The sequence below is a fragment of the Chroicocephalus ridibundus genome, chromosome 13 (assembly GCF_963924245.1).
Source record: "Chroicocephalus ridibundus chromosome 13, bChrRid1.1, whole genome shotgun sequence".
Lineage (NCBI taxonomy): Eukaryota > Metazoa > Chordata > Aves > Charadriiformes > Laridae > Chroicocephalus > Chroicocephalus ridibundus.
Genome location: NC_086296.1, coordinates 5,776,153 through 5,803,781, shown reverse-complemented (window position 1 = coordinate 5,803,781; position 27,629 = coordinate 5,776,153). Strand labels below are relative to the sequence as shown.

At 44.7% G+C, this 27,629-nt stretch overlaps 3 protein-coding genes across 11 annotated transcripts in view; 2 read left to right on the top strand and 1 right to left on the bottom strand.

The window, feature by feature from the left end:
* The first annotated feature begins 1,329 nt into the window (after positions 1–1,329).
* On the top strand, positions 1,330–16,410 carry CDK2AP1 (cyclin dependent kinase 2 associated protein 1). 6 transcript variants are annotated; one of them, XM_063350571.1, is made up of 4 exons: positions 1,330–1,727; positions 11,692–11,798; positions 12,645–12,771; positions 15,583–16,410. In XM_063350571.1, the coding sequence occupies exons 1-4, from the start codon at positions 1,520–1,522 to the stop codon at positions 15,648–15,650; spliced, it is 510 nt and encodes a 169-aa protein (XP_063206641.1). In that variant the 5' UTR covers positions 1,330–1,519; the 3' UTR covers positions 15,651–16,410. The 6 variants fall into 6 exon arrangements, with proteins under 6 accessions (XP_063206641.1, XP_063206646.1, XP_063206647.1 ...); XM_063350576.1 differs by lacking the exon at positions 1,330–1,727 and adding an exon at positions 1,851–2,351; XM_063350577.1 differs by lacking the exon at positions 1,330–1,727 and adding an exon at positions 2,358–2,570.
* On the bottom strand, positions 16,351–21,377 carry MTRFR (mitochondrial translation release factor in rescue). Its single transcript, XM_063350578.1, has 4 exons — positions 21,289–21,377; positions 18,698–19,008; positions 17,741–17,986; positions 16,351–16,671 (listed from the first exon to the last, which is right to left on the bottom strand). Exons 2-3 carry the CDS (start codon positions 18,971–18,973, stop codon positions 17,774–17,776), a joined length of 489 nt encoding a protein of 162 aa, XP_063206648.1. The 5' UTR covers positions 18,974–19,008; positions 21,289–21,377; the 3' UTR covers positions 16,351–16,671; positions 17,741–17,773.
* A 159-nt stretch (positions 21,378–21,536) lies between these two features.
* MPHOSPH9 (M-phase phosphoprotein 9) overlaps positions 21,537–27,629 on the top strand; it is a 37,720-nt gene continuing 31,627 nt past the window's right edge. For 3 of the 4 annotated variants that reach the window (XM_063350567.1, XM_063350568.1, XM_063350565.1), the window contains exons 1-2: positions 21,537–21,795; positions 24,260–24,392. In XM_063350567.1, the coding sequence (XP_063206637.1) occupies positions 24,286–24,392 (107 nt within the window). In that variant the 5' untranslated portion in view covers positions 21,537–21,795; positions 24,260–24,285. Of the gene's footprint in view, positions 21,796–22,367; positions 23,017–24,259; positions 24,393–27,629 lie in introns of those variants that run through there. The other variant, XM_063350566.1, reaches the window with a different exon arrangement.

Genomic DNA, 27,629 nt, shown 5'->3' with positions numbered 1-27,629 from the left:
GCTCTCCAGTCCACTCTCTCACAGACCAGAGTGTGGGTCAGTTGTTGTACGGGTAGTCTGTGCCACTCTGGGCTTCGCCACGATGGCTGGAGTCACACACTCGGACTGGAGATAATACACAAAATCGTAAAAAGATCACATATTTCATGTGTTATCACTCATGATTTTTAGATATTTCTTTCACGCAGTCGCTAGGGTATGAGCCAGGGGGATTCAAAGGCTGGCTCACTTTTCCCACTCTGCCTCAGTTCTCCTTTATGCAGTGGAAATCATCTAATTGCTCCATGACTTATTTCCGTGTCTCTGCGATGGAGATGCTGCCTGCCTCCCTCTGCAGGGCAGCCCACGGTGGGAGATACCATGGGCCTAAATCCGTGTCACTTACAAGGAATGTCCCTGACTTCCATGGAGCAGGATCGGGCTCTGTGTGTTTGCTGTCACCGGCATTAAGAGCAGTATATAGCCCTGGATGGACATTAATTAGCACGCGCAAAAAACCTACCGAGTACCTCACCGATCTCAGGGGGGCTCCTGGTGAGATAGACATGTGGGTCCTGTGGGTCTCAGGCTGAGCTGTGTACAGGAGTGGTTGTCCAGGTCCCGAGCAGTAATACCAGTGTAAATCTGGAGTAATTTAATGATTATAGAGCTGTGTTTGGGATTAATGGACAGAAGGAGCGAACCTGAGTATCTCGCAGTGAAAAGGATGCGTTCTAGAGTGGCAGACACAGGCTGGAAAGATTAATAATTTAACCTGTAAATTTATAATTAATTTTTTTTTTGTGGGGAAGTTTTACTGCTGCTTGCAATCAAGAGAATGAGTCAATTATCAACGAGATTCGTATTTATTTTTTAATCCCTCAGAAGCTGCAATCTACATTAACCTTCAACCTTCGAATGAAGAGAAATAGTGGTTTGAAAGAAAAAAAAAAAAAGCCATGACAGATTTTTCCTTGGCGGCATCTAGGGAAAAAAAAAAATTATTCTTTTATTCTAAAATTATCAACAGGTATTTTCCATCGAAATTAGCGCGGGGGGGGACGGACGGGGACACGGGAAATAAACCAGAGGTGAAGGGCTGATGTGAGGTGAGGGGGGGAGGCGGGAAGGCAGCGACAGCCGGGCCACCCTGAGGGACGCCTCAGCCTTCCTCCCCTGACAGGGGCCGTCGGCCGCGGCCCCCCCGCCGCACGGCGCCGGCAGAGACGATTTAAATGAGAAGTTGTGCCAAAACTTTCCGAAGTTAATTAAAACGCCCCCCCCGCCCCCCCCCCCCCTCCTTTCTCGCCGTCGCCGGGCTCCCCGCCGCCCGCCCTCCCCTCCCCGCCCGGCTCCTCTCACGGCGGCGTCCCTGAGGGGAGCTCCATTGTCTGTGAGGGGATGTCCGCGGCACCCCCCGCCGCCGCGCCCCCTCCGCGCCCCCTCCGCGCCGAGGTGCGCGGGGCGCCGGGCCGCCGCGGCGGGTGGCTGCCTCGTCTCCCCCAAAGTTTTTGGATCCGCGTCTCCTCATGATGTATGGATGATATATTGCATTGTGGGTGTCAATATAACTGACGGCCATATTTGCCGGTGCTGCTACTGCTGTAAACAACCCAAAGTGTCTGGGAGACACGGAGACGCTTCACTGAATTTCAGGACGCTTCTCCTCCTCCCGCTGGCCATGTCTCTGGGAATGTCTTACAAGCCCAACTTGAACGCCCACATCCCCGGGACTCCCCTCAACCCGGGTAAGTCCGCGGCGGCAACTGGGTGGCAAGTTTGGGAGGCGTGCGGCGGGGCGCCGCGGTGCCGCACCGGCACCTGGGGGGGGGGGGGGAAGCCCTGGACTCGAGTTTTTGCCCAGTCCGGTACGGCGGGGCAACGGCTCCGCGCCGCCATTACCAGCGCCCGCCCGCCGGCCGGGCGCCCTGAGCCCTCACCGCGGCCGCCCCTCCGCCGAAGCGCCGCGCCCCCCGAGCCGGCTCCGCGCCGCCGCCGCTCCGGGGCTCCGGCCGCCGGGTTTCCTCCATGCTCGGCTCCCCGGGGCGGCTGATTGATCTGGATCAGGAATATTCCGCCGGCGCCTCAGCGAGGACCGCTGCTGGCGGGACGCCGCAAGTGCCGCTCGCACCGCGCCTCGCCTCGCCTCGCCTCAGACGCGCGGCCGCCCAGCCGCTCTCCTCAGGCGGAGGGGCCGCCCCGGCCCGCTCTCCTCACGCCGAGGAGCCGCCCGGGACCCCCGGCCACGCACCCTCCGCCGCCGGGGGGGGGACCGCCAGCGCCTCAGGGGACCCTCGAGCACCGCTCCCCCCTCAGAGCCTGCCGGTTCCGCGGAGCAGCCCGGGCGGAGGAGCCCTCTCTGCTCGCCGGAGGTTTTTTGGAATGGGGGGGCGGCAGTTGCTCTTTATTTCTTACAAAAGCCCTTTTTAAAAAATCATGTCTCTTCCTTGGATCTGTACCGGAGTCTTTCCAACTTTCCTCTCTAAAAAGTTTCCTTGATGGCATTAACTTTTCTTTTTTTCCCCCAACATTTCCCCCCCCCTCCCTTTTTTATTTTGTTTTTCCTCCCTAATTTCCGAAGGTAACAGCAGGCGAGTGTTTTTTCTTGCGCTGAGGTGTTTGCTGTAGGAGTGGGTCTGGGTGGCGGGCAGCGTGTGTAAATCGGTGCAGCCTGAACAAAGCCGCAGCAGCAATTGCTTCGCTGTGGGATATTTGGAGGGGATCTCGCTAATCTGCGCGCGCCGGCTGGTATTAAACAGAACCAAAATGGAGAAGTTGGTTCTGACTTAATAAAATAATACTCCCATCTCCCTTCCCCGCAGCCCCAGCCTGCAGGGCTGGCATCAGACCATCCGCAGCCAGAAATAAGGCTGATTTTCCTTTTTTTTTTTTTTCAGAAAGGAAAGTTTTGCAGTTGGGTTTAGGAGGGAGGGAAATCTGCCTGGGTGATTTTTTTTACAGCGCCGTTTGTGGTTGTAAATCCTGGGAGATTGCTGAACGAAAGGGATCGACAAGATACACCTCTATTCTAGCTACCAGGAGAGTGGCACAGTCTTATTTTACTGCAAGGAATCGTCACCAGCTGGTGGATGAACTGAGGTCCCTGTGCCTCAGACACTTCGATCCTGCGTGGATCTGAGCTCGGGGGGGCTGCGAGCACGTCAGGGCTTGGTGTGCTGGGGCTGTGTGTGGGGAGCACTGTGGGCCCTAGCGCTGCTCTGCAACGGGGTCAGGAAGCAGGGGATGTGCTGAGGATTTTTTGACAAAAAGCAGAAGTGTCACCGGAGGAAAAAAAAAAAAAAAGAAACAAAACAAAGCCCAGCAAGGGAAACCGTTCTCCTGTCGGCTCCCACGAGAACCTGTGCCTTTCTCTCTGGAACAGCCGTAAAATTGCAGGGAAAACAAAGGTGGTATTTTGCGATGGTGGGTGAGGGTTGGGGATTAGGTCATGCTTGGGGGGGGCTCGGGGTCTGGCCGCTCTGTGAGCGAGGACTGCGAAACCCCGGGTCAGCCGTGCCGCTCACAATGCGAGCTGAGTGGTGAAGTTTCTGTCTCCGGTCCTCTTGCTGCCGTGTCTGTGTGCTTTCTAACGCTCCGGCTGCGATCAGGGTTTTAGATTCTTTCATGCAGTTCTGTCTTTCCCTTCCCCCCCACCCTCCCCGCTCCTTTTTTTCCCTCGTAATGGCAAGTTAGCAGCAGTTTGCTGTCATGCTGGAACTATTCTTGTCTAAGTTGTCCTCTCTTCTGAGTTCGGATCATCCTCTACACCCCCAGTATCTTTTCAATGAAAGAACGTCCTCCTCGGAATCCAAAATGGGCTCTCTCTTCCCTCCCTGTCTTCTGCCATTATCCTCACGCACCAGCTCTTCCTCTAGCTAGTGGTATTGCCAGCACCGTGGCCTAAGGCCAAGGGAGTTAGACAAAGCAGTCCTTGCAGTTGCACATATCGCATTCAGAGTGATATGTCTGCAAATGGCCCCCTCCTTTCTGGAGCTTAATTCTGAGTTGAAGGAGGTTGCTTCTCTATTGTGCTTAAATTAAATGCCCCCCAGACAGGAGTAGGAATCCTAGGTTTGCTTCCAAACCTGGGGTGAAGGACACCCCCCCCGCCCCGTCCTGCAGAGGAGAGGAAAACAGGAAATCTGTCCCTTTTGGCCTGAAATCAGCCCTGCAGAAGCCTCTCTGTATGAATGCTGAATATTTTGGTCTCGGCCGACGGAGGGCTCTGGGCAGCTGTGGATCTCACAGGGATTTTCCTCTGGGAGGTAATGCTGCTTCCCTGCAGTGCAGGGCTTCTGGTGCAGGAGCATTTGGAAAGGCAGTGTCAGCTCCTGGAGCTGCGTCCTTGCTGCAGAGCTAACTCCTTTCAAGTTTAGGCTGAGAGTGGCCACTCTGCAAAATCGTTTTTAAACTGCTTTCAGCAAGGGGATCGGTGAGATGAAGCAGTTGTGGTTGGTGGGTGACTGAGCTCTCTTCTTGCACGGGAGCATGCTGGGGAGTCAGCAACCTGGGCTGAAGTCCTGAGGGAGAGGAGCTGGCTGGGGGGGAGGAAATATGGGGAGGAAGGCTCCGTGGGTTGTTGGCAGATCTGGGGATGACAGCGGGTGAGGAAAATGCAGCTGCTCCGCAAGTGACTCAGGATGCTGGAAGCATCCGGGTGCTGACTCCTCTGCCTTACACCAGGCTGAGGGAAGGAGAACGTGTTGTCGCAGCAGAATTTGGTGCCTCTTCCTCTTCCCTGTTGCCCAGGTCAGTGGTGCCGCTTGACCCAGGGTGTCTGCAACCAGGCTTGCAGCAAGTTATTAGCCACCTTCCTGGAGGGCTTGCGCTCTGGGAATTGTGCCCCTGCTGTAGCACCTCAGGCTGTCGGTTCCAGACTGTCTGTTCTTGGGGAGACCAATTTAATCTCCTGCACAAGCAGCTTCTCTGCCTGGGCAGTAAAAAGGCACTCTTAGGGGCCTGCGATGCTGTGGCTCTGCCTTCCCAGCCTCACCTGACCCTGCAGTATCCCACAGGAACCTCTGCTACCCTTTCTAACAGCCATGTTTTGATTTGTTTGTATTCTCTTGCTTATCGTACTGAATCCTGTGAAGTACTCTTTCCTCCTCATCTGTCTTGTGTTTCTTATTGTTTAACCATTTCTCTGTAAGAGGGCCAGCTGCTGAGCTGAGGTGAGGTAGAGCATCTCCATTAACTTCAGGGGGACCAGAGAGATTTACACCAGATGTGAACTGGTCTGTAGTTTGTCTTTCCCCTTGTATCCATGTGTTTTCTGGCTCTGTGGATATTCACCGGCATTCCTATTTTGTTCAGAGTTTGCATAGGTCAGAGAAAAGAAGTTTTAAGATGCAGAAGCCATCAGAAACAGCTTGGGATTTGCCTTTGTTTTTATTCTAATTCTTGCAAAATGTCACGTTTGCAGATAAAACCCTGTTCCTGTAATAAAGCTTAAAAACTGTTTTATGTAGGACCTGGAAAAACAAATTCCAGCAGACTGTGACAAGGGAAGGAGCTGCCTCTTGGCTCCACATGAACAAGTGGTGGCCTGTACAACAGGTACTACTGTAGCTGAGGACCAACAGGGCTGTCAGTGCACCTGCTGCACCTCACAGCACCCAGGAGTTTCTTGGTGAAAAGTGCAAATTTTCGCTGAGAGGTGAAGCAAAAAGAATTTCCCTAGCTGGGGCTGTAGCTTGCAACTGGAGAGACCAATTTCATTCAGTCCTGAGAAATGATACCAAGAGCACTAGGCCATTCCTTATATTATTAAGACTGCAGTGCAGACTTGCATAAGCACATGGCTTGCTTATCGCCCTTTACAGAGACAGCTTATGTTTGATATTGTTGTCCGTATTGAGAGGTGGTTTTTGGAGTGGGAGTACTGGAAAGAATACAGTTTGTAGGCAGAGCAGAGAGCAAAGTGTTCATGCAGAGGGGATAATTTCTAGGAAATACACTCCCCCCTCCAATTAAAACTGAAATTTGTTGGTTCCCTGATCTCTTTGAAGTCTATGCGAAGTTAAAAATGACCTGCAAAGCACGCTAAGCATGTTTCAGAAGTAGCAATTTTCAAGTGGACTTGTTTGGACACTTAGAAAACTGGCATTTTTGGCTTTGTCTACCGGAGCGTTTAGCTTCAGAGCAACAGTATGGTTTTCACAATCAGCGAATCTTCTCATCATTCCCATCCATCTCATGTTGGTTGAGTTGCAGAGCGGTTTTGGTTGATGCTAACTTGATTAATTTTGGATAAAAGTGAACCAGTAGCTCTGCTCCAGTTGTGCACTGCTAATGCTCCCTCCCTTAGCAGGAACACAAGGGTCCAAACCAAAGATTGGACAGCTTTGAACCATACCCACAATACAGACACTTAGCTGTCGGGGGGACCAGACTAAAACCTAATCTTAAGTCTTACCCATTCACCCCAACTGCATGTGATATACATGTACCAAATGCTTTAATCTTTTGATCCTTTCCTGTTGTGCGAAATAACTTGCTGGTGTAGAAATAGCCCATGTCTTAAGCTAGAAAAAAAGAATGGTGGGGAGTCCAAGTGTCTGGTTTTTCCGATTTAAAAAAAAATGGCAGGGGGGTAGGAAGAGGAGACATAAAACATGACCGTTATCCACATGGAAAGATTAAAAAGAACGAGAGTGCTAGAGGAAAGGCCCAGAGTGTGACAGATCAAAAGAGCAAGGCCTCTGGCTGTTACGATAAAGAATGTCCTAGTTCTTGAGAACGTATTTATGCATGTGCACTCTGGATTTTTTTAAAAGGAAATATTTCTATTCAAAGAAAGGTCTGTTTCTACCACAAGGGCTGTTTAAGGGGGAAATAGTGGGTGAAAATATAGCTTTCACAGGCAGTGCTATAAGGAATGTTTTGTGCAAATGAGAACAGGGACCGTGATTTTAAATTAAAAAATTTATTGGAAGGTTGGGGGAAATGGGGGCTGTCTGTTTTTGCTCTGGGTTGGCAACTCCTGTAGAGTTCAGTGTGTGGCTTGGCTGTGCAGCAGATCCGCTTGTGTAGACATGCGTGCGGTGTCCCATGGATGGCAAGGAGTTCTTGTTGAACTTAAGCCAAAGTGCGTAGAGGGCTAAGGAATCAAATATTCTTGTAGTCAGCTAAAACACTACAACTGTGATTCAGGCTGCGTTCAAATACTTGCTCCAGAAATGGCTGTGCTGGTTGAAGTTGTTACCATTCCCCTTGTGCTTGAAGATGCCTCGCAATGTACGTTGGCAGAGCAGCTTACATGAACATTTCTCATGTGTTTTATTGCAAAGTTGTCTGGTTTAGGACAGAAGAACTTACATCCTTTCAGTTAAAATATTCCAGCCGGGTTGTCTCATACCGCATGCCGTTAGGAATCAAACTGCCATCATCTAAAGCAGATGAGGAATGTTCTCCAGTTGTGTGGCAGAGGCAGTAACCCCCAGCACTGAGCTCTATTTAAAGAAGTGATGACCGCTAGCCATCTAAGCAGCAACAGCCTTTACGTTGCAAACAACCTCAGCTTGGAGAGACTATGAAATGGAGGTAGAAGCAGTGAGATTCCACAGACTATATATACCATGTACCTTGGATAAACTCCAGGCTACAGGTATCTCTTCTTGGATGCTGTCATGTTCATGTGTACAGAGAGTTTGTAAAATGGCAGGAGTTTACCTGTGCAGTGTTATAGGACCTTGCAAAGTACAGAAGAGTGGAGAAACAGTTATCCAATGGGGTTGGCTTTTGACTTGTCTAAGTCAGTTCTACAGGAGTAACTCGGTGAGTTGAGTAACTATTCCTGATTTTACTTTGCTGTTTCTGAGAGTAAAACAGGGTGGCAGTTAAGCTGTGTCGGTACCATGGCATCTGCTGGGAGTGGAGCAGGTGAGAGTACCCCTGTGTTCCTGCTCCCACTGCTTCCTTGCAGGGTGCACAGTAAGCTGCCTTGCCATTAATTTTTCCAGCAAGCAGCAGCAATAGAATTAAGAATTAAAACTTAGACGAGCAAATTGGTATCGCTGGTTAGGCTTGGAGACAGTAGCAGAGGAGCTGAAGGGATCCTTACAAACCTATCAGAAATTAATGGGAAGATTCCTGGTAAGTGGGAGTTTAGGCAAACAAAGATTGACTCTAGATCCTTTGTCTCCCAGGGTAGTAATTTGGGCTCAGAGAGGCTACTGGAAGGAAGAGATTTTGACACAAAAATCTCGTTTCTGTTTGCTGTATTGTTAGACACCCCCCTCAATTAAAAAAGATTAATATTGATTAACAAGAAAATCACTATATTTTTGCGGGGAAAAATGCCTCTGGCAATCTTCTGTTTGAATACAGAAATAAAAGACATTGTTGGCACAAGAATAAATGGGTATATAAAGGGGTTTGTGTATGTTTAATTAGGAAAGTGGAGGGAGGAAAGTGTGTATATTAATTTAGGTTTTAAACAGCAGTAAGCACTAAGACAATTTGGTATGTGATACAGTGTCACTTGAATTCGGTACCAAGCACGCTCCCTTTTCGGTTCTGTCAATTCTTTACTGTCTTGTCTCCATTGTCACTTTACTGTGAGAGTGCAAGCCTCAATTTAGATCCCCCCTCCTTTTTTTTCTCTCTAGTGAATACCTAATCATCACACTGATATTTCTGACTGGGTATTGACTGTGAGACTTGCTGCCCTAATTTTTCTTGCTAACTATAATAGCAATAGCTGGTGATTTAAAAATTTTTTTTTTTTTTTAATCTGAGATAGGATGTTCAGACATGCAGATGCATTTTGGGTTAATTGGGTAATAGTCCTCCAAGACCCAGGGCTTCTCCTTGAGATTAACATACAAAGTGATAGGTCAAAAAGCTTAAGGTCCGTTACACTGTGAGATGCTAATACCCCCACAATTAATTTCATTTTCATGATTGCATCGTCTTAAATTGAGGTGAAATCAAGGATTTTTCTTTTTTTTTCCCCCTCCAGCTGAGTTTGACTGGCACAACTTCTGACATGGGTGTAGGGAGGCTGGTACCATGGCCAAGTCAAATCCTTTTCTTTGTTCTCTGGGCCTGCTGCTGCTGATAAAGTGGTCGGCGCATGGCATTATGTCTTATTACATTTTTGATGCAGACTGCAAAGAAACGGGTAAACTCACCATGGTTACCACGATCTGTCATTTGGCAGGGCACGCCGTACTCAGCAATGGCCTCTAGTGTCTGCAGCACAGCTCTGCATATGTCGTGGGTACAGTAGACAATACTGCACTCCTGGCTGCTGAAGCGACGTGACTCCACCAATCTGACTGCTAATTCACATCAGGAGCAATGCTCCAACTCGGCAGCAGGTTCTTACTCATAGTTGCGTACGGAAAGTTCTTGCTTGTTTTTGCCATTCAGTGTTGACTGAGTCACTGCTGGACTCAAGCTCCCATGCTGAGACCAACTACTGCCCAGCGCAGCCCTGTGTGTTGCTGGCTTTCACATCTGTGAAACTTTCCTGGTTGGCTCCTAGATTCACTGCTTTGATTTGTTTGGCACATCACATTTCTAGTAGGGTTTTCTTTCTTATCTGGACATACCCTACTGTGTTATTTCCTAAAGACCAAGCACATGTCATTGCTTACATCAACATAATCTGAAACAATCACTAAATTATCTGCTTTATATTATCATTAACTGATAAGGTGGTGATAAACTGTTTTTTGTTTTGCATGGGCTGCAGCTAAGGTTTGCTCAGGGGGTAAAGAAGGATTCCTGAGCCTGGCCGTTGGAGTCCTTGCCTTAATTCTGAACCAGTTTGGAGCTCCCAGGTCTTGTATGTGACTGCTTGCAATAACAGTTCAGGAACAAGTCTTTGCAGGATGGGTCTTTTTGTTTTATTGTACATGAGGAAAAATTGCTTAAGTCTTTCTCTGCTTAATTGAGGTAATTAAACCTTCCTACCTTGCAGCACAAGGAGCTCATTAATGTTTTTGAAGCATTTTGAAGTCCTTGGAGGAAAGACGCGGTTTGCTGTTGTGTCATGTTTGATAACTGTTGAAATTCAGTCATCTGGACTTGAAATATTGACTGAGTTGTACATACAGAAGTTATAATTGTGCATGCATTTTGAGCTGATAATGTGAAGAACTAATTGAGAGAATAGATGACAAGTGTGGTGTTCCTTCACAGTGCCATGCTCTATAGGTGTGTTGTTTAGTTTTCTGGGGTTTTACTATGCTTTAGCAAAGTGTGACAATTAGCTCCATGTAAAACCTTAGCGACGGAAATGCAGATTGTAATGCCATAAAATTTAGCAGCTTAGTTAAAGACAAAGAGAAACCTTGCTTTTTTAAGGTGACCTAGTGACCAGCCCAGTTTGCCTTTTTTAGGGTTTTACATCTGGTTAACTAGAAGAATTAAGAACACACTCTTCTTGTAAAGATGACAACACCACAGAGGTATCCTGTGATTAATTCTGAAGTGGAAATAGACTTCCCAACTGAGAACAAGAGTCTATCCACTGTCCTCAGCATGGCTTTTTACAGTGTAACTGCTGGCTTGCTCTTTTTGTAGTGAGGGGAAAATGTGAATTAAATAATTTGCAACTTTAAAACAAAGCTAGAGATTTACATAGTTCTGAGCCCCAGTGACTTTTAGCATCAGTTTAATTTAGATTTAAATGAAGGCTGGTAAATGAGATCTGTTCCTCATATGAAAGACAGTTGGGAATTTTCAGCAAAGTAGTTTGTAAGGGGGGAGACTTTTTCAGACAGCAGGCAGTCTGTGCCCACAGGCAAAGACAGCAGCATCAGCGGATGCAGGGGCACTTCAGCTGCAAGAGTGAACAAGTTGGATGGTGTAATGCTCCCTTAGTCCTGAGTGTACAGTCCATAATCAGCAGGTCCTCTAGCACTGTTGTGAAATGGGGAGCATAATTAAGCCCCCTAAGAAAAATTTAGGTTCTTACCGTTGAAGGTGAGGGGGAAAAAGTGTTTTGATTGGTCATTTGTGGAGTGGTTTGTCAATGATCACATTAGTCTGTTTCCGAACTCTTGGTTGACTCAAAACCCTGTAGATCTGAATATAATCTTTTATAACTTTACAAAAAGTAACCGTAACCCAAAATGATGTTCTTTTTCCTTTGGTTTACTTACATAACACAATTTGACTGTCTAAAAACATTTGGTGTCACACAAAGAGGAATAAAGGTAGCACTCGTCACCTCTGATGTCAATGAGCAGCAGATGTGATGTACCTCAACTGACTGTTCCCTTGGAATAGTTTTGGCATTGGCTGAAAATAGTACTGAGGGTAACTTGCATTGACCATGTAATGACACTTTGAGTTGCAAAATTACTTTCAGATAACTTGCACTGAAAAAGTAAAAATAGCACAGTACACTAGACTCATCTATGTGGAATGTATATATGCAAAAATAGGGCTCCTTAATATTTACAGTTTGTCTAGGCAGAACAACCTGTCATGTTACTCTCTGCTTCACTTTTAGGCAAACAATTTGCACTGATAATGTTGCAGACTGTGCTATTTTCAAATGTACAGCAAATGTTAGAGAAGCATTAATTTAACCATTCTCTTCCTAGCAAATAGTGTGACTCTGAAATGGCATTAGTGGGCTTAGACAAAGGTGAGCAGTCACAGCTTTAGAAAAAAGTGATCTAAATTGTGTTCCAGTGTAACAGATTAATTAATCTTTAGATAATAACAGATTTTTTTTTCCTTTTCTCTTCACAGCTGGGAGTGTTCACTCTCCCTCCACAAGTATGGCAACATCTGCGCAATATAGACAGCTTATAAATGACTACGGACCCCCATCTCTAGGCTATACACAAGGGATGCAGGTAGAGCTCTGCTGCTTGTTTTTCTTTAATCAGATCACTGACCCTGCTTCTGCATAGTAGTGTGGATTGTGGCCTGTAATCTGAGGTGTTCCTCCCTCCCACGAAGATTTGAAATCAAACCCAAATGGCAGACTGATTCATCGCACATGTCTTGGGATCAAATTAGACTGAGCAGTGCTGAGTGAGATTGGTTACTAATTAACTGTTAGTCCCATCCCTTCTGAGTCACAGTGAAACACATCTTATGTTCTGGTAGTAAGGGCTCTAACATATTTTTAAATTATTTTTTTAAAAAATTAATATTCCTGTGCTGGTTTTCTTCAGCAAAATTATACTCTAAAATTTAGTCTCGTGAATTGTGTGTCCTGTGGGCAGTATCAGGAATCCGGTGGTAAACTTTCCGTGAAATGTGTTTGACTTAACAGGATTTCCCTTATCATCTGGGCAGTTTTGTGTGTATCTTTCTTACTCTCCCTGCCTACCTAACTTCTCCACAAAATACACACCTAAACATTGATAAAAGCATAGAGAGAGTCAAATACGCAGTTTTCAGTTTTCTGTTCTTGCAGGACTGTTTTAACTTCTGTTTCACCTAAGATCCCAATCTTACAGCTGCATCCTTCCAGTTGATCCCAATTTTTGAAGGGCACATAGCATTGTGTCCAACCATAGCAACAACCGCAAAAAGAAAATCCTGTTCATATTAAAAAAACCTGAAATTTTATTTTTTAAAAAAAGCGGCTTCCAGGGCTATTTCCGGTCCTCCATGAATTTCCAGTTGCTGTTTGTTGTAATTGTTTTGGTTTTAGCAGTATTTAATTGAGACTAATCTACTTTCTACTACAGGGTACCAGCAGCAGTCAAGTACCGCAAAGCAAATATGCAGAACTTCTAGCTATCATAGAAGAATTAGGAAAAGAGATTAGACCCACATACGCTGGGAGTAAAAGTGCGATGGAGAGGCTAAAAAGAGGTAACGTTTAAATTCATTTAAAACAAAATAATTGTGTCACATATACTTTGTGCACTGACTGCTTGTATACAGCTTCATGACAACTGTTGCCTTTGAAAGGAATCAGCTGTCTTGAGCTCATCATGAAACCAGGTGTATTAATGAGCAACCGAAACCTTGGGATACTCTAGTCATGCTGTATTTGATAGAGCAACCAGTGACCAAATGTGTTTCATGTGTACAAGGGGAGTTTCAGTTAGTAATTCAAACCTTATTTTAGAACCCTTAAGGTGTCTAATGGATATGTTCGTCTAGGTTCCTGGTGACTGACTTGCCCCTTCAATTCCCTTTTCTCCCCAGTTTTCAAAAAATACAACCAAGCATTGTTTACTTTTTCTCATATACATCATCCATCTACTTGACCCAAGAGTCTTTACTAAAGTGCATTTCGCCTAAAGAAATACTACGTTGTGGTAATTCACACTAAGGCTGGGGGAGAGAAGATCTGAAAAAAAAAAAAAGAAAGAAGAAAACGTTGTCAGTGAAGGCTGTTGAGATCGAGATGTCAAACATACACCGTCCTCCTCTCTGCAGAGTGCTGGGCTGCTTAGGTGCCATTACCTGCTGTCAAGTGGATGTCATTAAGAGTCCACTAGGAAGGGACATAGAAGCTTTTAGGCCTGGCTGATGAGGTCTCTCTAGCTTTGCTTTGTCAGCTAAAAGGGGTAATAAATGCCCTTTCCTTGCAGTGTAAAAGAAACCCCCGCATGCCCCGCTGCTGACATCAGCTTGACATTGTCCTCTGCAGGGGACGTGCAAGGGATATTTCTGAAGGAGCAGTGGGACATTCCACTGCTCTAGCTCCTGAAATGACCCTGAAAGGCCATCGACCACAGTTGTGCTGGCAGTTCTGCCCTTTGCCAGGATAGTGTAGTTACCTTTTCTTCCCTGTCCTCGGTCCGTGTGCTGAGTTTGGCTCATGCATTCAACCGTGAATGGGTAACAGACTAACTTCACCACCTTGCAAATCCCCCTTAGGTTTACCCAAGACTACAAAGCTTTATTTAAGGCTCAACCATTATGGGAGAGTAATATATCTGCCATGACATGCAATAAAATGACTAGTAGCTGTTCTGGGAAAGGATGCAATAAAGTCTGCTGATGAGTGGTAAGTGGAATCTGGCCCAGCTAAAATCAATGTTGCTGGAGTCTCTCTTTATTGTATTGCCTGAGTCAGTGTTAATAGATCATGAATGGCAATAGGCTAATGGGGACAACTTGAGAGAGACTGGGAGAGATGCAGATGTTCTCCGAACTGAATGGTTCAGTTCAGTGAGGAAAAGTTGTTTTGCTGCTTCTTGTAGTGAGTATTTAGTTTGTTGGCTAATGTAGGTTTAAGATTCAGTGCTGCCACTGTGATTTACCAGTGTTGCAAAGAATCCTAAATAAATACTTTTTGCTGCCATCTTTTGGTCACAAGCATACCTCTCTTTCCATTTTGGGAGCCTAATGGCTGCAGGAGAATGTGCAAGTGCGAGAGCAGAAGTGACTGAGGGTAGCCATGTGACGGCAGCCTCCATGGCCGCGTGGAGGTTATTCCTGAATAAAGTCCCTGTCCCCAGCTCCACCCGCTCCGAAGCACAGAGGCTACTGACCTCTAAAATTGGCCAAATTCCCAGTGTTCTACATAATTCAGGGTAGTTCTGCTGCATAAACTGGGCGTCCTGCCACCAGATCCAGGTCTAATGCACTGCTTTGAGTAGGCGTTTCTGCATCCCACAGCTGTGGGATGCAGCTTTACTTGTCTGTGTCAATTTAACCCTCTGCAAAGCCTTGCGCCTGTCAAGTCCCAAGTCAGTACTCCTTGGATGTAAAGGCTGTTGCTGTGATCTGGACTAGCAGCCCTCTAGAAACAGAATCCATTATCTCCACATAGAGATTAAACCTCATCTATTGCCTTATTGTCCTTTCTCCACCTTGTTAAGGAGCATCATTGAGCAGAGAAATCGCCTTCTATCTTGTCCTGTCAGTAAAATATAACCTCGTTTGTTGTAGAAAAATCTGTCCGTCTCTCATTTTAAAATCTATCTCAAGCTCTGTTCTTTCAGCAGCTCTGTGAACATGAATCTAGATTTAGTTCCAGGATTAAGAATCAAGGTCCAGATTGCTGGAACTCAAGGCAACAGGACTCGTAGTGGAAAATTCCACATTATGTCTATCAGATGAGAGTAGATATGGCAGCATGTAAAGTGGTGATGATTTACACTGGGAGCTGAGCCAGTGTTAGGAGGTAACTTTTTGCACACACCATAAAATTTTCTTCTTATTCTTACAAGAGACACAACTTGTGTTTAAGCAGTGTTATGAAGGCTTGAATTTTGATGCATCCTCTCAGATGAGAATTATCCCAAGGTATTAAGACTTAGAGCTTGCTAAAATGACTCCCCAAATAACTTTGCTTTTTTTTTCATTCCACTGTAGCAAGATAATTTACAGGTAGGCAAGATGATTTTTTTTTTTCTTTCTAGTTAAGTCTCTGATTTTAAATAGGCCTGCACTGCACATTAAAATATACCTGTCACTGCAGACCTACACATCTTATCATGCTTTGATTCCTGGTTTAAGTCACTTCTCAGTTTATAATGCCAGGTTGGGAAAGCAAACTTGTTTAGCAGCAGCTGATGTTTGGGAAGTGAGGGATCTCTCCCTTTTCTGAGGCATGCTCTGGTAGCCTTGGCAACTCAGGACAGAAATACGTAAACGTTTCTCTGAACTGCCACTGCAAGTGTGACCTGAATGAGATGATTTAAAATATGTCCAATTCTTTTGCAGGCATTATTCATGCTAGAGGATTAGTTCGGGAATGCCTGGCTGAGACGGAACGAAATGCAAGATCCTAGCCCACTAATTCAGCTGCAAGATTTTCCATCTCTTAATGAAGAAAAAGTAACACTTATTCCTTTTGACTCTTGAAACATTCAGACAAATTCCTTTATTTTGAATGTTTTACCTTTCTTGTTTTGCCCTTACAAAAATGTATAGTTAAGAATGAGAAAACAAGGATTTTTCAACTTACTGAGGGTTTGCATTTTGTAAAGACGTTAAAACTCCCTAAAATGTTTCTAATACATGAAAACTGAACTGCATGCAGAGGAATGCTCTTTCTCTCCCAGGCTATATTTCAGTTCTCTTCTTATCCAGCCACAGCCTCATTCTGTTTTTTTCCTTTGACTGTATTCACTTAACCCCAAACTGTCAATCTTTCAAAGTTTGACATAAGCTCTAAGGATTTTTTTTAATAAATGCAGAATAGCATGCTGTACCTAGTAGTCTGCTAAGTCACAAATTGTCATACAGCATAGACCCTGCTTAGAAATAACCTTTCCCTTCTTTTATTTTTCCTTTTTTGTTCATTTTGCATAAACATTTGCATGACTGTTAGTGCTTTGAAGTCCATTTAAAGTGCATGAGTTACATGGAAAATAGGGAAACCTATTAAATAATAACAAGGTCCTGGAAAGCTAATTTCTACATTAAGGCTGGAGATTTCAGTTTAAAGTTTGCCAAAAAAAGGAAATTCTGGATAAATTACTAAAACTGTTATTTGCATCTTTGTATGTATTTATTACTTGACGTAATAAAGCTTATTTTCATTAACAATTTGTATTAAAGCTATGTACAGTCACTTTAATCATTCTCCATGAACAGGAACTCTCAACAGATAAAGATTTAACCTTCATGCAGGAGGCTCAAGTTCAGGAACAGACAAGGGAAAGGGCCTGCAGATTGCTGGAGAGTTTCCATCCATGGTACAGTCCAGATGCAGTCGAACTCTGTGAGAAGGCGGTATAGTTGGTAGTAGTCTCTACTGCTTTCAAAGTATTGTTGAAGGTGAGAACTCGGTGGCAGCCAGTGAGGGTGCTGTCCAAGAACGAAAGAGAAATTCTGGTTAAGCAATTAAGAGTTCTTAACAGGATCAAAATAGGAAAGTACACTTCATTAGTTGCTCCAAAGTAATAGTAACAAAGGAAAAGCAGCTGCATGTGTTTGCATAAAATGTGAAACTGTCAAAATGAGTGAAGATACCAAAATGCCCAAGCTTAACTGTAGCATAGCATAAACATAATAAATGAACTCAAATTCACTATTGTACAGTCAAATCTATATCCTAAGGAAGATGTGATATCTGGGACATCTAATACTTATGGACTTAAGGATACTTGAAGAAAATACAGTATTAAGAAGCAAACTTAATTACTTCACAACTTGGATGAACTGGATTCCGTTGCCTTGGCCGGCAGCTTCCAACATGTGGTGTTTAACTGTCATGACCCGGTTCTACCTTTGAACGGGAAGACCGTGACTGACCAGCCCTCACTTGCAGGAGTGCCTTCCTCCCCAATGCTCTTCTCCACTCCAGATAAGATTGTAAAGTTTCTGTTTAAATTTCATTCAGAACTGAGTAGGACAGAGCATTTGTTCAGCTAACAGATCTAAAGGAGGCCACCAGTGACTGGTGTCTCTTCTATCAGCATGTCTGCGTACCCCATCAGAACCAGTACCTGGGCACTGTTTATAGAGGATTTGTGTCAGCAGAGGCATTGACTGGGTAAGGATGGAAAGTTATAACCTCTTAGGGCTGTTCTCCATATGTATTGGAACTGCTACGAAGCATCATAAGGTATCATCTGGGCAGAAGGAGATCTACTGAATTTTTTTTGTCTCCATTAACAATGGCGGAAAGTTTATAGTTCCTTTTTAACAAGGATTGGTTTATCATCTTCTGAACTTGGCAGAAAAACTGATTGCTAAATGTGATTAATGAGATGATGGCAGACAGCTGTAGGAGTGAATACATGACTGCTTTTATCACTTCGGTTTTACAGTGATAGCAGGTCACTGCTCAGTATTTCAGTTGTGCTTACGAAGCCCTACATCATCTGTTAGCTTGAAAACTGTGTTTAGGTATAACGACAAACCTTTCCCTTACCCTACTATGGCAAGTCAGTATTTTATGTGTTTATTATTTCTTATCCAATTGTTGCATCTCTTTCAAATGCTTTTTCCTTTCTAGGTTTTCCTTTGCTCTTCTTTTTTTCTCCTGCTTCTTCTTCTCTGATGCTTTCTTCTCTTTAAAAACATCACTATCTTCACCTTTGTAGAAAAGGTCAACTTTTTCCTGCAGGATTTCTCTGGCTATCTTTCGGTTCTTCTCTGCTGATCTTGTTTGGTGACACTGAAGAAATACAATAGGACATTTTTACTGGAACTTTAACCTGTTTATTATTCTGCTTTCCCTTTCAGTCTACATATTCCTGCCACTACAATACAGAAACTCTCCCCCCACCCCCAAGCCAAGAGCATCCTCCCACCAAGAACTGCTGGGACTTTTGTATATTTTGGAGAGGTTGCCTAATAATTATTTGCAACTGTAAGTTATCAGATGGTTTTGCATTAATCTTTAATTCTGTCAGTGAACAAGACTGCTTCCATATTACCTTGGAAAGCTTCTTCTGAGTTTAACTTAACTGTGTCTTCCCTTTGTGATAAGACAGCAAAGATTAATTTAAAAGTATTAATCCAGAAGAAGTAGGTAAGAGTAATGCTTAAAAAGAATGCAAAGTGAATATGATCAACTGTTAAGGAAGACATTGTAAGTACCTCACAAGAAGGATAAGAATGTGACAGCTGCCACTGAAAGGCAGCTACAATGAAGATGCATTTCATTGAAAACTACAAAGTAGTACTGCATGTCAAAGCCAGGAAGTTCAGCTATGACCCCAACTTTATTTATCTACTGATAGACAAAACTGCTGCTTGCTGGGATTGTTTACAATACATATAAACTTCTCCTCCGGGACATTTGCACTGTGATTATGCTTTACTGTGAAAGCAGACATGGAAGACATGATGCAATTCCTGACTTAATGAAGTAAAATCTGAATACCTTCACTACAATCCCAGATGGAATATGCTTCAATACAACACAGTTGTTTGTCTTATTTGTGGCTTGACCTCCTGGGCCATCACCTCTTACAAACTGTTCTTCTAATTCTGCCTCCGTTAGCTCAAGGAGATTGAAAGAGGAGTTTTTTCCTGCTGCCTGAAGTAAGGGCACTCTGGGCAGAGAAAATTGCTGCTTCCTCAAAATCCATGGTCTCCATGACGGTGTTCGTATTTCTCTCAGTAAGAATGTAAAATGAAATAAACTTGGAACATTCATACGGAAATGAAGACACAGTTTCTCTGGAATGAAACCTGAAATAGAAGTGGGGAATGAAGTTTACCATGAGAATCCTTGTTTTAAGATGATCTAGCTTAGCTTAGCTAGGCTGGAGCAATATTTTTATATTCAGATTGATTTTCAAGGATATTTGAACTGGTTTCATAGGCATTTGCCTTGAAATATTTACCATTCTGAATGGAATTTCAGTTCTCATTGCAATTAGGATTCTTAAAATAGCCATGATTATTATTTTGTTGTTGAAAGGGATCTGGAAAACAGTAAATAAATTAGTACTCCAACCAGCACTTGGAAAATATTACAGGTATCTAAAGCAAAGGAGAGGAAAGAGAGGATATTTCTATCTTGCAGTCAGACCTGTACCACGTGAGTGGGAAGCCTTTCCTGACACTCAGTCTACTTGTGGCCAGGTTGTGTCTTGCTGGCAACTCTACCTGCAATTCATGTTGACATGTGCTTGAACTACATGAGGGGTGCACAGGTCAGGGTGCAGGAATCCTCCTCTGAGGTTGCCTTAAACAGGGCTCTGAACTACTGAAAGAAGCCTCCTGGAAGAAGCAGCGAATTTATATTGTGTAACTGGCATAATGGCATCTGGACTTCCCATCTTTGCTGGCTTACAGTCATGGAAGACTGTAAAGAGGAGGTGGAGGGAAAACAAAACAATCAAAAAAAAAAAGAGGAACAAGATTGTATATGGAACATTTCTGTTACAAGGATATGGACATCGGAAGTCAGATCTGGTTGAACAGAGCTTGAGTATTTTAAACAAGTCAGACTGCAAAGACGGATTTTTACCTGTAAGAATGATGCACGACTGCTGAGTCAAAACAGCCGACTAATGCTACACAGCAGAACTCTGGTATGTATATTTACAGTACAGACTGATTTATGAGTTTGAGTTCTGGGATTCCTTTTTAATGCCAGGTTAGTACAGGAAACAGTAGTCCTTACCTAAACAGATTACATGATCTAGACTTGTCTTTTGACCTTACAGAAGTTCCCAGATTTTGAGGTCAGGCTCTAGCATGCATAGGATTTGGTGAGTGGTCTAATACAACCAGTGTGGAAAACTCTATTTCAAATCAGAAGTATTCTACGTTGATCCTGTTAACAAGCTTGCCCTGCTCTACTCTCGTAATTTTCTATAGAGTCTATATAGATGGAGGAAGAAGGATCAAGGAGTAGGCAGACCACCAGGTTTGCAACTACTACTTCACGTGCTGATATTTCCCAGGTCAAGTCATTAGAAAAGGCAGAAAAGTACACATGGATGCATCATCCTCATGGAGAATGAGGAATGTCAGGTTCTACTGCCATCAAATGGCACTCTTCAACAAGACATCAGGTAAGCAATTAAACCAATACATGCTGTGATGCTTGAAATATTTTATTTGATTCAGAAGAAAATACTTCAGCATGTGAAAAAGTGGCACTTAGCAATAAACATCCATAAAAGTTGAACATAATTGTTGAAATAAAAGTAATTTTTAAGAAAGCTTTTATTGGCAAGTAAAAATGTCCACTTGGTGGCACTAGAAGGTAGTAACGGGGTTTTTTTGCTGCAAAAAAAATGGAGAAAAAATTAGCAGAACTACTACCTAGTCCGGAAGTGAACCTTTACCTGCGCGTTTAACGTGGGCTCTGCCCGTTTAAAGCAGCCTGTTTTGAAAACAAGACTGACAGCTGCCCGAGCTGCCTGACCTCAGCAGGTCATCACGGTAAAAAATCGCGTTCCCTGGAAGCCTATTTCTGCTACTTGACACTACAGCCGTAAAGCAAGACTAAAATGAGAAGACAGTAGTTTTCTCGGGATTTCGCTTAGCACAGAAAGTCTCCAAAAAACACATGCCTTACAAGGCAAAATTAAGAATGCTTTAATTCTCAAAAAAAATAAAAAAAGCTTTGCTTATGAGACTTTTAAGCATAGATAGAGCTGCGTCAATAACAACACTAATCTCCCAGTTTTCAAACAGCTACAGAAGCGGCCGGCCGTTCTCAGCTGGGACGTCGGCGGTGACGGTGCAGCGACACCGTGATTAAACTACGTTTTAAAGCAAGTGTTTTGCTGAAAACTTTGCACAAACAACTGCATTCGCCGTCCCACACGCACGGGGAACACAGGGAGCAGCAGGGTTTGAGCAGAGGCTCCAGCACGGCTCCACAGCCGCTGCCGAGGTGATGGCAGCGGCCGCCTCACACCCGCGGCGCAACGGTCCCTGCGCCGCCACCCCGGCCCTCCCAGGCCTGTCGCCTCCCCGCCGGGCTACAGCCACCCCGCCGCCATCGCTTACCTCAGGCGACTCTGGCCCCGCGCCGCCCCCGCCCTGCGCATGCGCGGCCCGCTGCGCCGGCGCACACCACCCTGTGCGGCCGCTCACACACCGCCTCTGCGCGTGCGCACCCCTCATGGAGGAGGGCGTTACCACCAGGCTGATTGGCAGCTGGGAGGCCAATCGCTGCGCAAGAGGCGGGCTTACGCACGCCTCCCACGCACTACCAATCAGGTTCTGGGAAAGCGTGCGGCGCGTACCCGCACTAGCCAATTCCCTCGCGGCGGCGCGCGTACTTTTCCGCGCAGCGAATCAGAGCGGAAGGCGCGGCCGGGCGCGCGGTCAAGGCGGCCAATCGCCGAGCGCGGCTCCGCCTCGAGTGCCCTCTGCCTCACCACGTTCGAAACTCGGCCGCCAATCGTCGGGAAGGAGGCGGCGGGCCGCGCCTGTTTATCGCCTAACGGCGGCCGGAGGAGGCAGCTCCTGGGGCCGCTGCGGACGCCTCCTCGCGGGCTCACAGAAATGCGGGTAGGAACCGGGCGTAGGCCCGGGGGCGGCGGGTAGGGCCCGGAGCCGGCAGCGCCGCTACCGCCGCTTGGCTGCCTCCCAGCGCCGTGAGGCCGCCTCCACAGCCCCGCCCCTTTCCCCGGCGAGTGGCGGGCCCGCCAGCCAATCCGAGGCGGTGGCGCTGTCAACATCTCGGAGCGCGAGTGGCAGCTGCCCAATGGGAGTGTGGGGGTGGAGCTTGGCCTGAGGCGGGGAGTGGGGGGGACGGAGGAGACTCTGGGGGGGGGCAGAGGTGAGGGAAGGGGGTGACTTATGAGGGGAGGGAGTCTGAGGGGGCCGAGTGTGCGCGAGCGGGTCACTTGTGAGGGGAAGAGGGGCAGAGTTGGGGAGGAGGTCGCTCATCGAGTGGAGGCGACCCTGAGGAGGCAGACGTGGTGAGAGGGGGTCACTTGTGAGGGGAGTGAGTCCCTAGAGGGGACTTAGCTTTTGGGGTGAGGGCGTTCCCTGAGGGGAGCGGGGCTTTAGAGGCTCGTTGTCCCTTGTCAGCGTCCCTCGGGAAGTCCTTGGGGAGATGGGGGCCTGGTGGCAGGAGGGGACGCGGGGACCGAGGCATTCTGTCACCCCTTGGTGACCTGTGAAGAACGGCAGCAGTCGGGCCTCGCTCAGGAAGAGAGGCGGAACCGCGGTGTCTGTGTCTGTGTTGGCCCAGGCGTTTGCATCTACATCAGCACTGATAATTAAGAGTCAAAATACTTTGCAGCTTGGTTTTTTAATCCTGCTCCTTTATGTAGAGATTTGGCCATATAAGGACTGTTTTGTGCTATGGAAACAATAGATGACATCTTAGCTGTTCCTCAGTCCAGTTATAGCTCACTTTTTATTTTTTTAATGCGAACAGACTTCTAATGAGGTTATGAAACAAGCCTGTGTCACAGCTAAGTCCCACCCATCTGCTGTGCTGCTGAGATAGGCCACCCATGATTTCATCCTGGGGGTGACTGATGTAGCCCCCACCCATTGCCATCCAGCTGCTCCTGAGACACTTGCAGCTTCTGCTTTATCTGTCAGGTTAGGTGCCTGATAACCTTCAAGTTTTCCGGACTTCTGACCACTAGAAAAAGAAGAAAGGCTTTATTTTGACTTCTTTGGTTTATCCCAAGAAGCTCTACCAAAGGGATATGTGTATCTGTGATAACTTCCTTCCAATTATGTTTTCAGCGCTACCCAAAGGAGATAGCTTGAGTGAGTACCTGGAAAATGCTTTACTGCTAAAGCCAAACAGGCTCCAGTAAAAGAGGGAAAATTCGGACAGTTGTCCATCTGTTTCCTTCTGTTAGAAATAATTTTTTATACTTCCAAAGCTATCTGTTAGACATATATCTCTATGTAATTACAATACTAAAAACTTAAATCTGGAAAAGCCAGTGGCATGTCATTGTAAGCCCCGTAAAGACAAATGGTCGTGCTTTGAAGGTGTTGTGCTTCTTTAAGGCAGCAGGGATTTATTCTTAGTATTGTCACAGACTACTAGGATGATATTTCTTAATGCCTCTTTGTTCTCCATCCATGAAATGATCATAAGGTTTTTCTTCAGGGCTAGAACATAGCATGAATTCACCAGGGCGTAGGAGATGCTGAAATAAGCAGTATAGAATAACTGATTAATCAATGTATTTCAAGTGTTTTCTTAGTGGAAGTATGGAAACTGGAAGAATATTTTAGTCTCTCTACAGCTATTCTTTTAAACTGCTGCTCTGAGTGCTGCAACACCACCACACAAGTATTTTGTGTTTATTTATTTATGATGTTTTTGGTTAACTAGCTGCTGTTTTTAACTGCTGTGGGATTTCTGTTTGACTATGTGGGGGTTTTTTTGTTAATTGGTAAGAAATTAGCTCAAAACAGTTTTAAAGCTTTTTGAATTAATGTTATATAGTAATAATAAAACAAGCGTTCTGTGAAAAAAGTGAACCAAATATTACACGCACAAATGGCAGAATTGGTCAACTGCAGTCTAACTCAGTGGGTCTCGATGTTATTTTTTGGAGGGTGTGTTTCTTCCAGTGAATGTGCAGATCCCTGTTCAGCAGATTTAAATATGTTGATAATAGGCCCGTTCACAGAAGTGTCAAAAACTATCTGTGGAGCCTCAGATTTAAAAAACTGAACAAACAAACCCCAACAACGCTGTTCTACCTGGAATGTTTTGGATTCAGATACCCTTTACAGCCCAGTCTAGATGTGTGATGCACAGCTAGGAATCTCTTTGATTCGTAGGAGTCCCAGCAAGTACAAGCTGACTAAATAGCACCTGTTTGCAAGCATGGCGCAGGGCAAGGAAGAGAGGTTGTTTTGTGGAATGCTAGCACTTTCTGGCATGGTTTGGCTGAAACAACTGTGTCTAATCAAATTTGGTTTCTTAAAACAACGAAGTCAAGTGGCTTTTTAAAATATGAGGGTGATGCTTACTTCTTTATATTTTCAGGCTAATGTCATACTTGAGCCTAAGGTATGGAAAACTGTGATGTGGTGAATACTGTACAAGAAATCCCTTCATCTTCTGGAGACTCTGATGTCGGAGATACCCACAGCTCTGTCTGTAACTTGAATTGTAACAGGTAATGTGTTGAAGGAATTCCTATGTTAAAAGAAGTTTCTTCGTCCTAGGTTTCCTGTAACACAGTCTCAGGCAACGTGTCCCGTCCCCCCCTGCTGCCTCCCCCAGCGCCCAGATGATTTATTTGAATGGTACAGCAGCAAGGACAGCTTGAGCTGTGTGCCTCCGGAGAAGGACACAGAACACCAAAATTCCTGGGCGATTATACCCTTGCAATCTATGCATCCATCCTTCATGCATTCTTCACGGAGCTTGTATGCGCTCCATGGTAATTTGTGGTCTGGGGTCGTCTTATTCCTCATGGGATTCTTTCTTTGTCTTCAGATGGCCGTTAAGCTGCCTCTGCTGAGGGTAGTAGCTTCCTTATCTCCTGGTTTGTACCGGCCTCAGGGCCTTCCTTTGTGTAACTTAAGTAGAAGCTCAAAACAAATTCAGCTTATCTCAGTGAAAGCTTGAAGCTTGCGGCCTAAGGCTTTGGCAACTTTAGCTACTAATGCTAGGTGAGTTCTATATAAGTAGTGTACCATTGTGGCCTAATACTAAGTGATTAACTGTATGGGATTAAGTTTATGGAATGTTAGTGCTTCAGTTTAAATATTCCTTTACAGTCCTCCCTTTGTTTTTATGTAAGCGTTCCTGCTAATATGTCAAAAACTCTTGAAGTCCTTTATGGTGTTTGACTATCACCTTTAGTCTCATATACAGTATTATTATAAGTAACAGGCATAATAGAATCAAAGCTAACAAGATTATTGCTGGGTGGAGCATGTGATTATAGATTCCTGTAGCTGTTGGTGACCATCCAAAGAGTTTCTGACTGTAGGTATTCTCCATCCTTCTTCACTTTTTCCAAGATATGATGTGTCTCTTCTCTGTCATGATGGACAGTGATTAGAGTGTTTTGTCCATTGTTTCAAACATGTTTCAGCAATTGATACAGGTCATCGTGCTGTAGCAGTTTCTTCACCAGTGTAAGATTCATTCCAAAGGGGGTAGGTAATAAATCTTTAGCTAATGTATAATTGGATTGTAACAATTGATAAGACATAACAGGAGCTGAATAATTAAAGTGACGTCCTATAATGTTAGTAAATTGCAAACACAAATATTTGAGTGATTACTTATATCTACGGTAGTGTTAGCTACGAACAGAGATTCACAGAGGGTTCTTATACAAACACATCCCTTTCCAATATACACAAGTACAATTTCAAGGGTTTCATTGGGATGTATTTCAAAATGACAAACGTTTTGTTCAGTGTCAAGACAAATGTCTTGGGCTTTGAGGGAGTTACTCTCACAAATAAATCCCTGTTCCTGTGCAACACATGGATCAACACTGACAGTTTGCCATTTGTTTCCATTTTACTGGGCCCATATTCTGTCTTCTAATGGATAGCATGATTTAGATTGTGATTTAATCCTAACGCAATGATTTGATATATGGTGTATGCTGAAGCATTGCGTATTGTTAAGACAAAAGCTGTAGCCTTATTATTGGTAGGTCTATAGGTGGAATTGTCTAGATACCACCATGATGGGAATTCTTTCTCAAATCCAGTTGCATTATGCCAGATTATTTTTTGGATTTCAGTGGATATGATACCTTCTTCACCTTCTCTTACGATTGCGGCTACTGTAGATTGCATCCACAGTTGTGCTTGGATAGAACTCAGAGCTACTGAAACATTATCTTTGACTACCTCAAACACATCCACAATCAATTGGTGGTCCCTTTTCATTAATTCTTTCCCACTGAGGCAATACATCAGACGAGAGCCATTGGTTAGTTCCCAATGTTAACAGAGAGGACTGTAATGGGCGTTCCAATTTGTTTAAATTGCTTGTTGTTCTGATTAATTTATTTGTGAGCACCTCAGCATCTAAACTGTTTCAGATTCCCAGCCCAGTTCTGAGGATACGAGTCACATCTCTGTCTGTCTTGGGGAGGGAAGAGTTCGTTCACATAACCATGCTAACCATCTGGCATAGCACATACTTAAGAATGGAGAACAGGTTGGTTTGATCATAGAGATATTAATTTGCATCAATAATTCTACTCATTTAAGAGACCATGATGCATTGCATAATGCTTGCTGTTGACCTGTATTTTTGATCGCATATGGTCTAATTCCAGAAATTTGTGGGGTCAGCTTCTCTCTTGTCAGTGGAGGTGTGGAAACTAGGCTCGTTATGCTGGGCATAGGGACAGTGGTTGGTGTCAAGTAAATTTTTTTCACAGGTTACATTAACATATATTCTATTTATACAATTACTTTTATACTGTGCTGGGTCAGTTTTATACTTAGCTGTGCTGTAGTGGTCATCGGGATTAACAGTGTCAAGAATGGTGAGATGTCCCACTTCATTTTTATTGGTGTAAGGGTTCTTCAGAAGTCAGTCATTCATCACCTGGTTGGCTGTCCACCACTCATCTGATGTGAGAACGGCGCATCCAATTTTCTTTTCCTAAAACTTTAACAGCAAAGTAAGAACATAGTAAGATGGTATATGGCCCCTCCCATTTAGGTTCTAATTTGGATTTTTGTGAAAATACTTTAACACTGTTGAGAAATATTAGTTGTTTAGCTTAAATAAGTAAGTTTTAATTAGAATAAATTACTTAGGTTTATAATATGGTGTGATCTATGCTATTTTCCTCACTTTACTTAGCATGAGTAGCTAGATTTGCTGAAGCCTTTAGGCTGCAACAGAGTTAATTTTCTTAGTAATTTTCCTAGCAGCTGGTACAGTGCTGTGTTTAGGCTTTTAGTATGAGGAAAATGTTGATAATACACTGATGTTTTGGTAGTGTTTTCCCTAAGTCTGGGACTTTTCAGCTCCCCATGTTCTGCCAGTGAGCGTAGGCGCATGAGAAGCGTAAACCAGAAGATGAGGAGCCTACAACCCTCATCAGAGACTGCAAATCAACAAGGTAAGAGCAGTCAATGGCCTGCCTGGGCACAGAAAAAGCATCCAATAAGGTGCTAGAAGACCGCAGACCAAAAATCACCATTGGACTAAAATACTTGTGAACAACGTGAGAGGTGGGTGTGTAGATTGCAAGGATGTAATTGCCCAGGGATTCCTTTGTTCAACATCCCTCCCTTTTTGGAGGCATCCAGCCCGGGCTGACCCTGCTGCTGTTACTTTTGATTAAGTGGCTTATTTTTATAAAATCTGATGCCTGAGACTCTGCTGTGTGAAACCTAGGGTTGATCCTGAAGAAGGAGGGAGC